General features: G+C 36.7%; 1 protein-coding gene across 1 annotated transcript; it reads left to right on the top strand.

The window, feature by feature from the left end:
- Nucleotides 1–849: 849 nt before the first annotated feature.
- On the top strand, nucleotides 850–16,988 carry LOC104605368 (uncharacterized). The gene is made up of 8 exons (XM_010270104.3): nucleotides 850–1,167; nucleotides 1,302–1,426; nucleotides 1,531–1,568; nucleotides 4,889–4,999; nucleotides 6,569–6,648; nucleotides 10,089–10,125; nucleotides 14,379–14,420; nucleotides 16,658–16,988. Exons 1-8 carry the CDS (start codon nucleotides 1,003–1,005, stop codon nucleotides 16,726–16,728), a joined length of 669 nt encoding a protein of 222 aa, XP_010268406.1. The 5' UTR covers nucleotides 850–1,002; the 3' UTR covers nucleotides 16,729–16,988.
- The last annotated feature ends 247 nt before the right edge of the window (nucleotides 16,989–17,235 follow it).

Here is a 17,235-nt window from a genome sequence, read left to right as displayed (position 1 = left end):
ACACACCGAGTTGGCTACTATCACAAGTGAATATGCTAGTGTGTAGACTCCATCTGTACTGAACATTGATGTATTTATACATAGAATTGGTCTAACTATGCCCCCAAGAAATTGATACAATTTTGTCTTCAGCCAGTTCAACTGGATTCATCTATCACTGTCAATGCCCCCAAGAAATTGAAGTACAGGGCAATAATCTTCAAAGGAATTGCCCTTCTCATTCAACCATTGTCTCTCAGTTATGATGGCCTAAGGGTCGGGAGCTTTGCAGCCCGGATTACCTTTTAGGCCCTTACAAGCAGTTTGGTTTCTATCAAGGCAAGTCGGTGCTCCCATCCTTCGAGCAGCCCCTTGCAATCTTGCACGGGGAATATCTCCTATAAAATAAATCACATAACTACGGAGATATTCCCAATGCAATGCTGTAAAGGCTGTTAGAACGCCCTAACTGAACCCAGATTCCTTACAAGTGTAAGCCATTTTTAGTAGAATTCAAATCACTTGGGCATAAAACACATTCCAACCACCTACCAACATGATCCGACACCACACATCTCACGTGAAGGACGTGTGTTTGTTGGTAGGTGACGGGGACTCCTTTTAACCCAGCCCGTGAGGGTCATGGGACAGACTTGTGTCCAATGCCCCGCGGCTCCATGGCCAATGCAATGATATGCCGAATCTAACTCTAATTCCGAATCCCTATATCCCTTCTAGCTGTGCCAACCTCGGCCAAGCCCACCCTGGCCCAGCAAATTGCTAGATTTTGTTCTTCAACGGCTCCAACGCATGCCAAGCATATCACAGTGTCACACAGAGATAAAATAAGGATATACGAAAATACGGAATCTTCTCCTCGGTAGAAGAAAAACCAGGAAAGAAATATGAGTGGGAGCAGAGCATTCTGCAAATCATCTGTCTTGCTCCCCCTCCATCGCTTCCACTCGGCTTGTTAGTTTCAATTTTCTCCTGAAACCCAACTCCACTAGCAAGTCTGTCCGAATGTCGACTGAAGCCTCTTCGCTTAACCGCAATAGTAACAATAACAAAGATGCTTCTGTAGCTGCTTCTTCTGGAAATGGAGGTGGAGCTTCCACTTCGATAGAATGTTCCACCTCTTCCGCTTCTTCTGCTATCGATTTCCTCACTCTCTGTCATCGTCTCAAGGTATTTTTTTTTCTTTCTCTCTTGGGTTCAATTCAATTGATTTAATTCCTGTCCGAAATTGAGGACGACAAAGATGAATTGGTGTAGACGAGACAAATAGGGCTCTTAACTAATTGAGTTTTGGATTTGACCAGACGACAAAGAGAACTGGATGGGTTCGAAAGGGAATTCAGGGTCCCGAATCTATTGCCGATCACATGTACCGAATGGGCCTCATGGCTCTCATTGCTTCTGATATTCCTGGCATCGACCGGGATAGGTTTGGGATTTTTTCTATTCTATTTTTTTTTTCTTGCTTTCTTCTATGTCTATTTTTTCTCTTTTTGATTTAAATGTGGAATGGTTGGTTGTTGTTTCTTGCAGGTGTATAAAAATGGCAATCGTACATGATATAGCCGAAGGTGAGAATCTAAATTCTCACTTTATCACTCCTATTTTTCTTTTGTTGTACTAAAAGAAGATTGACTTCAACCAAGGTAGAATGTAACTAGGCTTGGGGTGGGCCTCCCATTTCTTGAACTAAAATTGGTTCTAAATGTTTCTGATGGTCGGAAATCACACTATTCTGGGTACTGTGAGCTCAAGATATGGGCAATGGGAATAGATTCTCTGAGTATTTTTGAACACCAGATTTTCTATCCTTTTCACATATATAACTCTAGGAATAAAGTTGGTGCCAAGCTGAAGTTTCTAGTTATTGACACAGTTAGATGGCTAATTCATACTCGACTTGATGCCTTTGGATTCCTCATTTGACCTGTGAATTGGAGGCTACAAATGCCTTAAAGTTCTTTGGTCTTATTAGAGGACTTTCTGGTATTCCATGGGTACCCCTCTTAGTCATCCAGGACCACTCAAACAGCTCTTTCAGTATTTATCTTAAAAGCACCCTTTTTGGTAGTCATGGTTCCGTGGAGGGCTCAGTTTTCTGAAACAGCTCTCCTCCAATAACTAACTCCACTAGTTCTCTCTCCTCTAAATTACTCCATTAAATTGTTTAAAATTTATTTACTCTTTTTTCCCTTTTATTTTTTTTTAATTTTCTTTTTTCTTTTCTTATTTTATTCTCTCTCTCCTCATTAATCTAATAAACCAAAAGCAATTTTCTTAGGGGTGATCTTTTTGGTCATGCCTGAGCCTAGATTCGCATCAGGCCCACAAATTTCAAGGCTAGCATGGGCCCAACCCAACCTATAAACAAATAACAGTTTAAAAATTAGTTAATAAAAATATCATAAATAGTCAGAGAGAGAGAGAGAGAGAGAGAGAATTTTACTCTCATCCAAATGTAATTTATTTGTTTCATATTCAAATTCTATTTAATTGGTTAATTGTCAGAAAATTATAATTTGATACCTAATAACTAAAATTAATAAAAAACTACTAAAGTTAATAAAAATATGAAATTTTAACAAGTTAATAAAAATTAGTAGTTCATAAATTAAAAATGAAAATACATTTAAATTCTATTTAAGAATAATTAATATTAATAGGATAGTTAAAATTAATAAAAATTAAAAAAATATTAAAAGTAATAAAATAAACCATTTGTGTTCCATTTAAAAAATAAAATACAATTAAAATAATAAAACTAACAACGGAAAAATTAGAAATGTCATAAGACTCTTGCATAGGGATGATCATTTTTAACTTAGCCCAAGTGCCCAACCTAGCTAGACCTACAAACTTTTGGGCTCAAGCAACTATTTTCTTCTGAGCTAGGTCTAGCTCAGATTTGCACCAAGCCCACACATAATGTGGGTAGGGCTATAATGGATCGGATTCAGATCGGACCCAGTTGCATCCACATTCAATTATGAAATCTCTAGATCCAAGCTGTGATACAAGGAGCAGAAATCGCAAAAGAGTTGGCAGCGGAGCATTTAATGATTGAAGGTGACTCCAAATTGGTTATTGGATGGCTAAAAGAACTGGAGATGGCAACCTGGCCTATAGAGGGGTTTTGAAAAGATTTAAGTGGCTAACATCAAATATTTTAGTCACAGTTCAATGGGAAAGAAGACCGGCAAATGGGCTGGCAGATTTCCTAGCCAAACAAGGAGTACATAGGAATCATCTCTTTTGGGCTCAATTGTAAGCTTTATGATGTAGCTTGGAGGCTGCACCTTGCACCTCTTTGTGGGGAGTTGTATGGTGTATATTATGTTTTTTATTTAATAAAATTATCATTATCTATAAAAAAAATGAAATCTCTAGATCCACATCTACATGTGATTATTATGTCAGATTTTGGATCAAATGTGGATTTAATTCGCAACCATCTTATTGTGTTTAAAATGACTAAAAAATTAAAAAAATTCAAAAATCTAATTATTTATATATATAAATATAAAATATTAAATTTATCAATTATAAACTTTATATAATTATACACAACATCTATATGAATACATAATTATACTACATATATACATAAAAAATAATTTTCATTAGACTCGGACTTTAGTCAGATCGGATGTGGTTCCGCATTGGTCCCATTATTAATCGGGTGCAAGTTCTAACATCCAAATCTAATGTATTCGGATTTGGAGTCAAATTGGGTATTGAACTTTCGGAGTCCATTAACAGCCCTAGTAGGTAGGCCCTAAGATAATCAACCCCTAAGCTTGATGTGGAAATTATATACATATATCTTTAGATATCAAATTTTATAGTAATATATATAGAAAATAATTAAATTTGTAAAAAAAATCATAGTTTTACAATTAACACAGGCATTCCTATCCATGTCCCAGGCCCAGACAAATATTATTATGCTTGGAGTGTGTTTCGGGCTGACTGTTAATACACTATCAAAATCTGGCCCGAGATCTTTAATTTTTTTGGTTCATTAGGCTACAAAATAGGGGTAGCTCATCCCCCATAGCTCCTTTGGATTCAATATTAATAAGTTTTATCTAAAAATAGTTAAAAACCCAAAAATAATGCATGCATGGGTTGTACTTGGTTTGGTTTAGTCTAATTACAAATGCCACATTGCTCTTAAGGACTTGGAGGGTTGGGTCAGGTTGAGGATCAACCAAAGCCCATTCTGAAGTCTTAAACCTTGACCTCGGACTTAGATTAATTTAATTATGACTACAGCCTAATTTTATATATTTACTAATATTTACAACAATTGCAATATGCCAGTATTTAATCATTAAAAAAGTAAAATAAATAAAATAGAACACTAACAAATAATATGGAAAAAATAATTATTTTATTAAGTACTTTGTTAATCTAAATAAATAAGTTACTAAATTATTTTTGTAACAAATTATTAAAATAAAGATTAGTTATTTTAAGCAACATTGCATTCCTTCCTTACAATAGTTAACAATTTCTGTTGTTTCACTTTCCCTTGAAAAATCGTGTATTGCATGGGTCCCTGTTAGTATTCTAATATATCCATATGATATCTTTGTATTCTAAAGAGTTTTTAATTTGACCAATTATACTTCTTGTGGGAGTTTAATTATGTGTATTAATTTTTCGTAGTTTCTATGTGAAACCATGCATATCTACAATATCTCTTGTAAATTGATTTTGTGGTAACCACATTGTATTGAATTTCTGATATTTTAGTCCTTGGTAGGCATCTTCTTCTATGTAATATGGTGTTCATTTATATATTTTTGCACATTTATTATGTGTCCTGAAGCACTCCCTTAATTTAGGAATTGAGTTTTTTATGTTACTTTCTTAATTGCTTGAGTAGCCATTGTTGGAGATATCACTCCTTTAGACGGGGTATCGAAGTTGGAGAAAAGCCGAATGGAACAAGATGGACTTGATAACATGTGTAAACTACTTGGTGGAGGGTCCAGAGGTATTGTTATCCTTTTCTTTTTAGTCATTCTCAGTAGCATGGTCCTTGAAGGAATGCGTTGATCTTCCTAATGCTGAAAAATTATTACCAAACTTATATTTCATACAATGTTTTCAAATGTGGAGGTGTGGCATGAGGCATTCCACTTTCTTGAGGCATGAGGTGTAAATCAGAATGCAGGGGGCATAAGATTCCTGTGAATTGATTTTTAATTAATAAATATGAAGGAACCAACTAAGAATGACCCAACCAATGCCAAATGAGTTCAAGAGAACTATTTGGTTATGACATGGCTATGCAACTCCATGCAGCTTCACTTCACCCGAAACTACTTGTGGGCAAAAACAGATAAGGAAATTTGGAACATCATGAAAGAAACCTACTCCCAACCTCTTAATGTTGCTAGGGCTTATGAGCTGAAATGTGAAGTTAATAACCTAAAGCAAGGAGAGAAACCACTCTCGGTTTACTTCTCAACCTTGAAATCCTTGTGGCATGAAATTGATCACCTAGAAACGATTGACTGGAAGAGTTAGAAGGATGCATAGACTTACAGAAAGCAAGTTGGAACTAATAGGGTGTTTGAATTCCTAATTGGTCTGAATTCTGAATATGATATTGTGAGACAACAGCTTCTCACGAGAGAAAGTGTGACCTTATCACAAGCCTACTCCCTATTGCACAGTGAAGAGAGTAGGAGAAAGGTTATATTGCAACATCAACCTTTTGAATCAGCCTTAGCAGTAGTCAAACCAAAGTTTGAGGGTGATAAGGAGAGGGATATGAAGAAGGAAGATAAGAGGGACCCTAATATGTGAACATTGCAAGAAACCTAAACATACTAAAGACACTTGTTGGAAGTCAATCCACATTCTCTCTGAATTCTCTTCTTCGTGTTCTCCTTCTCTCTTTCTTTCTCAATCTTTTTCTTGTTTATTACTCATTATACCTAGGACTGATTGCAGTCCTATTCGACTACTAAATAAATAAAAACAGAACAAAATAAGTAGAAAAATAGTATATCCCTTCTTTCTCTCCTCTTCATTAACATACTCCAAAATAAAATCCCTTCAAGCCATTCTAACATCATATGCAAGTAGAAAGTTACATTTCACTCAAACGTATCAGCTAGCTTACTGGTAAAGTCCATGGCTGGTTGTAGTGGGGATTTGGGATCAACTCCTGCCTTCACCTAGGTTGGGGAATCTTGGGGTTTGGGGAGGGCTACTCCCATTGTGTAGACCATTCACCTACCAATAAAAAGTTGCATTTTTATTCACTTGATTTTCCTTTATGATATTATGTATGCATTATCAAGGATATTCTTGTAGGTATTAATCCTTGTGCCTCCATTTATTGTCTAACTTAGAAAATGATGTTTTGACGGAATAAATTATTTTCTTTTAAACTCTTTTACTCTGCTGAATGTGGAAAACTGTAGGATAGGGCAATGTAGTACAGTATTATTGCTTGTTATGAGTCTGGATATGCACAGAATTTATTAGACTATTTGCTTGTTTAAATATTGTAGAAATTTTTATTTCAAAATAAAAACTTGCAATTTTGCAGCAAAGGAAATAGGTGATTTATGGATGGAGTATGAGGAGAATTCTTCTCCAGAAGCTAAGGTTGTAAAAGACTTTGACAAGGTACTGCAATCTTGATCTTCCTTTAGTGATTTACCTTTGAAGCTGTTTATAATATTTACTGCAAAGCAATTGAGGTCATCATGGTTTTCCTTCTGTTATTGTTCTCCATTAAACTTGATGTGCATTTGTTGTGCAAGTACAATCATGATTCATCTTGTTGGCCCTAATTTATGTTCACCCATCATAGTCTCTTATTGTTATAGGTTGTTTTAAGTAGTGCATATCTGATTTAAGTTTAAGAATAGGATTATTGCCAAGGTACAGATACAATTATTGTACTATAGCTCATACTACACTTCAAGTGGCTTCCCTGGTTACCTTTAAATCCAATCAGTCAAGTAATTCATGTCTTTCTAGTTTTGGTCGAATTGGATTTATTGAAAATACCCACAAATTGAGCATATCTGAAGATTCTCAACCCATGAGCCGTTATAAGTGTTTTTAGATGTCTACAAGTTTAATGCTTCAAGGTGGACCTCAAGGTGAGATGCCCTCAAAATGCGCCAAGGCAGACTACTGATGTGGATGCATTGAAGACCTCTGAGGCTTATACTTCATGAGTTGAAGCTCAATGAAGCATATACTTCTAGACATAGTGTACACATCAGATATGCTTTGATACTAAAGTGTATGCAATGGGGAAAGAGAGAAAATAAAAATATTTTGAAAAGGACAAAATAAACCTATTTGTGGAAAAAAGGAGGAAGAGGGGAGGTGGGGGAGAGAGAAAATCAAAAAAGAGGAAAACCAGCATAATACCTGTTCTGGCATGGCGCCATCTTCCCTTCTATGGGACTGTCAAAAGTTACAATTTTACTTTTCATGAAAACTATACAAATTAGTATAATTTTAAACATGTGAGTTTTAAATATTATTCATTTCTTCATATTTAAATTAAGGGATAGATTCCAAGTATGTTAAAAAATATGTTATATATATGTATATAAGGAGGTATTTTTATAAAGTTATATAATAAAGACAAATTACCATTTTTTATATTAAACTATGCATACTTGTGAAGTTTACACTAGGGCTGTTCATAAGAAGACCCAAACTGACCAACCCAGTCCGACCCAACTCGAGTCGGCCAGATTTTCTTTAGCATCGGTTGGTTTCGGGTTACTAAAAAGCATAAACCGATGGGTCGGTTCGGTTGTGGTTTCCACACATGAAAACCAAAACCGAACCGACCCGAACCGACTTAGTTCCTAGTTGGTACTTAGTAGTTAGTACCTAACTTAGTTTCTACTTTCTAGTTACTTATAGTTACTTATAGTTTCTACTTTCTAGTTTTCTCTTTAGGAATGCCATTAATGCCATTAATAGCTTCTTGCATTTTTTTTGGAAGGTTTAAAGAAAGGATCCTATTCTCTAAGGTCCTTTACACCAAATAGGTAATTACAATTAGGTGTCTATTTTACTTAGATTAGAAGCCTTCTTAAAAATTCCAAATTTCAGTCTTCTTTTTCTAACACAAATTGACTCTCTCTTTTCTTGGTAACTTCTAACTTGGTCCACCCTTACTCCCTTAGCCCCTCAACTCAAGTACTCAAACCGACCCAAACCGTCTCAAACCAACCAGGTCGGTTTTGCCTAACACAGGGTCGGTTTCAGTTTCATTTTCAGGCAACCCGATCAGGTCAGGTCGGTTGGAAAAACAGCAGTAAACCGACCCAACCTGACTCGTGAACAGCCCTAGCTTACACTCTATGTATTGAGGCTTATGTGTCACATCTCATAATTTGAAAATACTGACTGCTATCACATTGTATTAGGTTATCATTTTACATGGTGTCCAGTTTGTGGTTCAAAGAAAGGGTGGTTGTGTTCCAGAACTATACCACCTTTTGAAATTGAACATATTAGTTTTGAATCATCATTGGCGTTCTGCACTTCTGCTATGTATAGTTTGGTTGTGTTCTAATCACATAGACAGAATCACAACCACTGTTCTGTTCATGATAAACTATTTTTTTTTGGACTCAACACATTGTCAGCTTTTCTGTGTGGTTCACATGTAGAGAAGCAATTCATCTATGACCATTCAACTTTGATCATACTACCATTTATTTATCATATGTTACATATGACGATGATGATGATTAAAAATAACACAATATGTAGAAATATATGATATGTTAAAAATTATATATGATTATATATTTTGTCATGTGTATAAAATGTATATTGCATTTTCTACAATATAGGAATATGGCTCAAGAATCCAAGACACACAGATCACTTAGCCACGTCAGCTTTCTTTTTGAGCCATGTGGTTGTGTTCAAAAATCTATCTTTCATAGTGCTAAAAAAATGGGGATTTTTCTTGTTTTGGAACCATGGTTTGTTGGTTCTATAACGAGCAACAAAATGATAATGTCCTTCAGAACACTGGTTGCATTTGTGAACCAGACGGAACATGGACATAACCATGAATCAAACACCAACTAGTTATTTGTGAAATTACATAAGATTTTGTATTTGGTATGTTTTCATATGATAAAATATTTCTGAAGATTTAATCTTAAGATGTTGGGTTTTCTCATTCCTACTATGGAGAAGTCTCAAGGAAGAATTCTTATAGGACTATAATTTATTTTGATTTTTCAGCCATTTGGATGGAAATAAATGGAAAAAATTCCACCGGAAGCAGTTATATCAAAAGTTGGTTTACATCCAGAAATATTCTAACTGACTTGTTGACAGAGGGTGGCTAGAAGTAGCTAGATTTTATTCACATAGAGTTCTGGACTCTCTAGTTATGGTTACCTCCTCCTGAGTCATCCATCAAGCTTAATTTTTATGTGCTCCTCAGGCAATCTGGGACCTTCTAAATAGGCGTTCTTTTGAAGATTGCAGTAGAGCAACTATTTCTTGCTTTTCTTTATTTGGGGCTGTTCATACTTGAAGCTATTGTTGAATGATGGTATGGATCCAAGTATTAGTAGCGTTAGACCCATATCCAGATCATTGTCATCGGTAGTCTGGTCTTCTAACAATTTATGCAGTGGATTTCCTTTTCTTTTTATTGAACTATTCATATACCATAATCTGTGTGTGGTGCAATGGTAATATCTGGGCTGACAAGGATGTGGAATTACTGTAATCATGCTTGTCAATGTACAAATTTTGTATTTTTTGATGAATAGCAACATGGAAAGGACATTTTAGGCCTAGAAATTCACTAAGGTAACTTTTGACATTTTTGTTACATAACCTTGTCTGCAAAGTTTGGTCAAGATTATCTGCAATTTTTCTGCATGATCTTGTACTTCAGAAGTGTAGCTTTGCTAAATATATTTCCTTTTCTTTTCATTAATCAGTTTCTGTTCAAAGAGTGTACTCAGAAGAGGTTTCCTTTTTTTCGCTGTTTTTTACTGCTTAGTATTTCTTTAATGTCCAGTCAAATATATGATACTGTTCAACTTTTTGTTCCTTAGGTGGAGATGATACTTCAGGCCTTGGAATATGAAAATGGTACAGATTTATTACATTGATCATGATGTTTTTAAGGGCATTCATAATTTGTAGATACATAATTCATTCTTTTATTCATTAATCAATAAAGTGACAAGTTACTGATAAAAATATGCTATTATCCTTTTTTTTGATAAATAAATTCATTTCCATTAAAATAATGATTGGATACAAGAAAATCCCTTTAAAGGCGTGAGGTGCTGCCTCTCCTAACAGCAAATACAAGAATTATAACAGAATTACATGAGTGTTGATGTTAAAACAAGAGTTAGAGTTGTGCCCAGAACAATGTTTCCCTATTTACCCGTTGTTTGGCCAAGGCATGTGCAATTGCATTAGCTGATCTCCCAACCCACTGTACTGTTATAGACATATTTCTTGTCAGCCATTTGAATTTCTTTAACTCATTTTTGTAGTCCCATGTGACGTCCTCCGGATTATTTAACCAGTCCACCACTTCTTTTGCAAGAAGTATTCCTTGTATTGCAGCAAACAGTTCTGCCCGGATAGAGTTCCCAACACCTAAGGGGCCAGAGTAGAGTAAGATAACCTTTCCAGCCTCATTCCTCAGTACACCTCCCATCCCAGAGGGACCCGGGTTACCTTGGCTACTCCCATCAAATTTCAGCTTCAAAGAACCAAGAGGAGGGGGGACCTAGCTAGTCAAAACCCTTACCTTGTAGGAGGAGCAGCTTGCTACCAATTTCCAATCCTTCCAACAATCAATAAAGGAGAAATTGTTAAATAATTCTGAAGTCTTTAACCAATGTATTGACCTAGACATAATGCAGTCCTTCAAGGCTTGATTGCTTCTCCCTTTTTCTTGGAAGATCTTGGCATTCCTTTCTTCCCATACTATCCATAAAAAAGCTGCTCGCCTGTATCTCCACATTTTTCTTCCTCTTTATGGGGCCAAGAGAAAAAAGAAGGGTTAAAGATTGTGCTTACTTCTATTGTCATATCCCAACTATATCCAAACAAAGATAGAAGCCAAGTCTAGAGCTCTGCAGATACACTACAAGATAAAAATAGATGATTACAATCCTCACCATGAGATCTGCAAAGAATGCACCAGTTTGGTGAAATACGAAGGCCGAGTCTTCTCTTTTGTAGGTTATCCATTGTGTTAACTTTACCATGCCACACTTCCCAACACAAAGTCATAACCTTGGGGGGAACCGTTCTACACCAGACTTCTTTGGAAGGGAAGCTTTGTTGAGAAGAGGTTTAGTAGAGGAACTTGAAAAAGGAGCCACAAGAAAAAGATCCATTGGGGTGAATGGTCCAAATTCTTTTATCAAGTTTCGAGGGATCCAACCAAACCTTACCATGGAACAGAAGAGTAGACAAGCACTCAATTTCCTCATCCCTTAACCCTCTACGGAAACCAAAATCCCAAGACAACACTGGCAAATTTAAGATTTATGGAAGGAATTTTGAGATCACCTCTTTTTTTTATACAAAGAAACATAGTACAAAGAAGGATAAAGGTCTTTTAGAGGGAGATCTCCCACTCAAATGTCCTCCCAAAACCGAATAGAGTTACCAGAACAAGCATCATACCTGACACAACTGAGAAACTACGGAAGAACTTTGTGAATTGCTTTCCATGGTGTGGCTAGGTTAGCCCTCCTTGATGTACCAGCATCCCAACCATTCTCTGAAACTCCATGAATACTCTTCACTACTTTGTGCCAGAGTCTATCTCGCTCCAAAGGCTACCTCCACAACCACTTCCTAGCAAAGCTGAATTCTTTTTAAGCACATTCTCAAGCCCTAATCCTCCTTCCTCTTTGCTTCTACCCACAATCCCCCCAATTAATTAAATGATCTTTTTTACCTTCTCTCGATTTCCAAAGAAAATCTCTCATCAATTTTTCCAATTTCTTTGCTTCCCCAAACGGAATCCAGGTAATAGGTAGGTAGATTCATGAGTGTAGCTTTTATCAAAGTGATTCTCCCACCCAAAGAGATATAATTTTTCTTCCATACTACTAATTTCTTTTCAAACTTCTCCAAGACTGGGGTCTAGAAACTACTCTCCCTAGGGTTTGCTCCTAATGGAAGCCCTAAGTAAGACAAAATCTCTAATCACTCTAGCTATGCAGCTCTTTCCTAGATTGATTTTTACATTGGAAACTCCTTCAAAATCTCTAATCACTTCTTTTAGGTTTTCCACCTTTTCATCGAAGCCTCCCTCACAAAAGATCATCAAGTCATTTGCAAACTGAAGGTGAGTTACTGGAATTCTGTTTATGCCTACTCTCCATCCCCTTATCTCATCTTTCCTATCAGCTCTAGTGATCATTCGACTTAACACATCAGCTACCAGGGTAAAGAGAAAAGGTGGGAGTGGGCCCCCTTGTCTAATACCCCTACTAGCTGGAAAAAAATCTCTCACCACCCCGTTTACTAGGATAGAATAATGACAAGAGCAGACACAACCAGATAACCAACTGCACCATCTTTAACCAAACCCACACTTCCTCAAAACCTCTAGTAGGAACTGCCAGTCCACTAAGTCGTAGGCTTTTTCAAGATTAAACTTACAAACAAATCCTCTCTGCTTGGACTTCTTCATCTCTTCCACACTTTCATTGGCAATCAGGATCTGATCAATTATTTGACGCCCTTGGATAAAAGCCCCTTGAGCCTGACTAATAATGGAAGGAAGGACTTCTTTAATCCTCAAAGACAGGACCTTGGTCAGGATTTTATAGATACTAGTCACCAAACTAATTGGCCTAAAATCTTTAGGATGGATAGCACCAGCTTTCTTTGGAACAAGGGCTAAGAATGCAGCATTAATGCCTCAGCTAACTACATGCTTCTCTGCAAATTCGTTAAAAACCTCACAAAGATCAACTTTTATCACCTCCCAATAATCTTGGTAAAAAGCCATTGTAAAACCATCTGGGTTTGGTGCTTTGGATCTATGCATCAGAAACACCGCCTTCCTAATCTCTTCTTCCTCAAAACTTCTTTCCAACCATCTAACCTAATCTTCCTCCAACCTTTGCCAATCTATCCCTTGTAACTCCATCCTCTCTTCCAAGGGTCTTCTGTAAATCGATTTGAAATGATCCACAAACTTTTTGGCAGTACCATCTTGATTAGTGAACGCCTCCCCCCCTACCTCTAACTTAGACACAAAGTTCTTTCTCCTCTTCCCATTTGCTACATCATGAAAAAACTTAGTGTTTCCATCACCTTCCTTAATCCATCTATGCCTCGACTTCTGCCTCCAGCTTATTTCTTCCCTCAGTAGGACCTCTTCTAGGTCCTTCTTCAACTGACCCCTCAGAACTCTCTCCCCCTCCTCCATTCTAGATTGGGCCTCTCTTTTATCCAACTCTTCGATCCTGGAGATTAGATTCACTTTTTGCTCCTCAAGTCTTCCAAAGTGTTCCTTGTTCCAATCCTTTATTTTGGCTCTCAACCTCTATAGTTTCTTGTGAAATCTTACTCCTTTCCAACTTACACCCCTCAATTCCTCATTCCACCAAAGCTTTACTTTATTTACAAAATCCGGGTGGGTTAGCCACATATTTTCAAACCTCAAAGGTCTAGATCCACTGATAAAGTCTTCCACACCTATTCTTATAGGACAATGATCCAAGGTTACCCTAGGCAAGGCTCTAGACACCAAGTTTCCCCAATAGTTCTCCCAATCAACATTAAAGATAAATCTATCCAATTTCGACCACAAGGGAATTTCCTATAAATTAGACCATGTAAATCGAGCTTGCATTAACGGGATCTCCTTTAACTCACAATTAGCAATAAAGCTATTAAACTTTCTCATGCTAGTTGTGATGGTCTTTTGGGAATTATTAGTTTCTTCAGAAAATCTTATCACATTGAAGTCCCTTCCCAGGCACCAAGGGCCTTCCCACAAATCCTGAATTGCATACAATCTGTTATGTGCCTTACCTATACTGGCCAAATCAACTAGAATGGGTCCAATCTCATGAACTGTCATGGGTGTCCTGAGTGTAGCTTGAAAGCAAAAGGTTTTAGGACCATTGTTCTTAGGCTTGGGCCTTATTTTTATCCCTTTTATTCTACCTATCAATGGCATTTATAGGTAACAGTGTTATGATATTTTAACATTGAGGTAAGAGGAACTTGTGCATTTATCCATGTGTTTGTAGGGAGGGATTAGCTACTCTTGACATTAAAGAATATGAAAGTAGCATAATACTTATAGCTACAAGAATTTTGAAAACTGATGTCATTTTTTGCTTCTGCAGAGCAAGGGGCAGATTTGGATGAGTTTTTCCAGTCAACTGCTGGTAAATACCCTTCCTGCAACTTGAGCATCTTTATTTGTATAATGAGTTGGCCTGTTATATATTTCTGTTCTTGTAGAGATTCACAATAATAACAGTGAGTAATGTAATGAAAAATTTTGGAAAAAAAATTTTCATAATAATTATGGGCCTTTGGCATTAGTAATGCTAATTCATTGAACATTTATTGAAGGTTACTTGCTTCCATATGTCATGGAAGCAAGTAACTGTAAAAACAAGGACTTTGATAGAAAATGATGATGTTGCAATTTGTTAATGATAGTGATGTTGCAATTATGGGCCTCAGGCTTGACCTTCCACTTCAACAAATAGTTGGATTACCTTCTTTGGTTGAGCCAACCTATAACTGTATGAGCAGCAAGACGACAACCTCAGTCTCAAAAATGTTGGGCAGGTGATGAGGCCCATCCGCATTGTTCAATCCCGGGTCATCACTTGTCCCTGAATGGAACGCTCAGGCAACTTGTTGATGACCTAAACTGGCCCAACCAACTGACCCGATCAATTGCTTTCACCCAGGCACCTCCAACATGCTTAGATCGTGGTAAGGACATCACCGGGAAGCTTGGGCAGACCCGACAACTGTCTCACAGTAGGATTAGAACTCCTTGACAAGCACAATGTCTTCTCTATAAATAGATAAGACACCCTAGGAAAAAGGTGGGAACAATACAAATACTTAACCTGGGCCTCATCCTTCGCTTTCCTCATTGATTTGGCCTCCTCAGCTTGGCCCAACACCTCTTTATCCATTTACTGGCTTAAGCATAGAAGAGTTCTCCCTCAGGTACACACCTTAGGGCCATCTGTCTTTCTCTGCTTTTAGAGCAACTTGGTTCATCCACCCAGCCTCTTCGGTTCATCTGGTTTCCAGTTTCCTCCCTTCTCTCATCTATTGTCCAATTTCGAACTGCAACAACTATTATACATACATACATACATACATACATACATAAATGTAATTTAAAGTCTGAGAGCTTGCGTGTGGACCCTGAATTGAGTGGATACAACAATAGCTAGAGTGTCATGTATACCTGTATTTAACATTGAAATGAGGTAGACAATTTTAAGGTCAAAAACTGAGTTGGATTATGGTGCATATAGTGATTTCATCTACTTTCTCCAATTTTCCGGACACTTCAAAAGGAGCCCACCCATATCTGAAACTTACAAGTAGAAAATTGCCTCAATGAAGTTGCATCCTTGCTGCACATAGGTGACATGGTGTTATTTTTCCTTTTATTAATCTCTTTTTTTCTTTTTTCTTCTGTTTGTTTTTTCCTTTTTCCTTTTAACAAATTGTAGAAAGGTTACTGGAACCTATGACAAAGAACTTTCCTTTTTGTCAGAGTTATTGAACACTGAAAAACTATCTGTACAGTAGATCACTTGTTTGTAACAATGGTGAAGGATGTGTCCTACTCATCAAAGCTTCAAATTGAAGAGAGTAAACACTGGAGAGCATTGAGATGTAATTTTTACAATGGAAATTTTCTATTGGTATATTTTTTATAATCTGATTTGCTACTTTTATGCATACTTGCATTACTCAGCGAGCTTTGGTACCTAAATTCCGATGCCCCTATTAAGCTCAACTCCTTGTTCCATTTCCTTTGCTTCCACAGCCTGAGACAGTGGCATTAGAGCTCAGCAGGATTTTACTTTCATTCTTTTCTGTTTCTCTGTTTTCTTGTACATAGCTTCCCCCATTTTGGGTGTTTCCATGTATATCCTTCCTCACAAATTTTGTTTAGTAAATTCCTCTTGGAAGCTCTTGTCTAACAACAATTGATTGTGGCCTAACAAAAATCTTGAGTTGTTGAACCAAATGGATTTTTTTTTTTTTTTTTCTTTTTGATATAAGGTCATGTATTAAATATGGTATTAACCTGAGGTCTCCCTAGCAAGAAGATTACATCAAATAAGAAAGGAAAGTATGCACTCTTCACAGCAGAAAGTGCATTCAAGAAGAGTCACTCATTCAGCCCTTGAGTATCTCAAACAGACTATGTTGACATAAAGTTTTTTACTCGTGTATTTCATCATAAGAACTGATAACAATGTCATATGACCTTATTACATTTTCCGTTAGTATAGAAATAGGGAAGATTTAAATGGGAAATGTTAGATTATATTTTGCAGAAGCTGAAACTACAAATATGGTGCACAACGTTAGCATGTTCTATATCTCTTACCATGAATCTTTTGATGATTTGCAGGTAAATTCCAGACTGATTTAGGGAAAGCTTGGGCCTCAGAGATAGCATCAAGGAGAAGAAAAGAACACTAGCTTCTAGTGTGAGAAATCCAGATCTTGGTTCTCTGTTTGCATTATTCATTTGCCTTGGCCAATGCCTTGTCATGTTTTTTAATGTTAAGATGTTACCATGCATTAATGATCCTTGTTGAGGTGACAATTCTGTTCGTCCAGCTATTTTGGGAAGTTGAGTTGCTTAACAACCAGGTGTTTTTAGAATCCACTTAGGGCCATGGACCTGACTGAAACTAATATCTTCCTATTGAATACTAGTTAAAATTTCTTTTGTCTTAGGTGTTTGATCTTTGCAAGGTGTATCAGTACGTTTCTCTTTCAGAAAGCTACTTTTCCCCCCTTGGGTTTTCATTCATAAAAACTCATTTGTAAGAGAAATAACAAAAAGAAACAAAAGGGAAAGCATATTCTCATTTATTACACAAGCATTTGTGAAGTAAATAACTAAATACACGATGCACCAAGACTGAGTGGTTTGATAAAGTTCCCTCAACTTTCAGCTATTTTGGGAAGTTGAGTTGCTTA

Source organism: Nelumbo nucifera, chromosome 8 (assembly GCF_055504915.1).
Source record: "Nelumbo nucifera cultivar China Antique chromosome 8, China Antique-T2T, whole genome shotgun sequence".
Taxonomy (NCBI): domain Eukaryota; kingdom Viridiplantae; phylum Streptophyta; class Magnoliopsida; order Proteales; family Nelumbonaceae; genus Nelumbo; species Nelumbo nucifera.
This window is presented reverse-complemented; position numbering and strand designations above follow the sequence as displayed.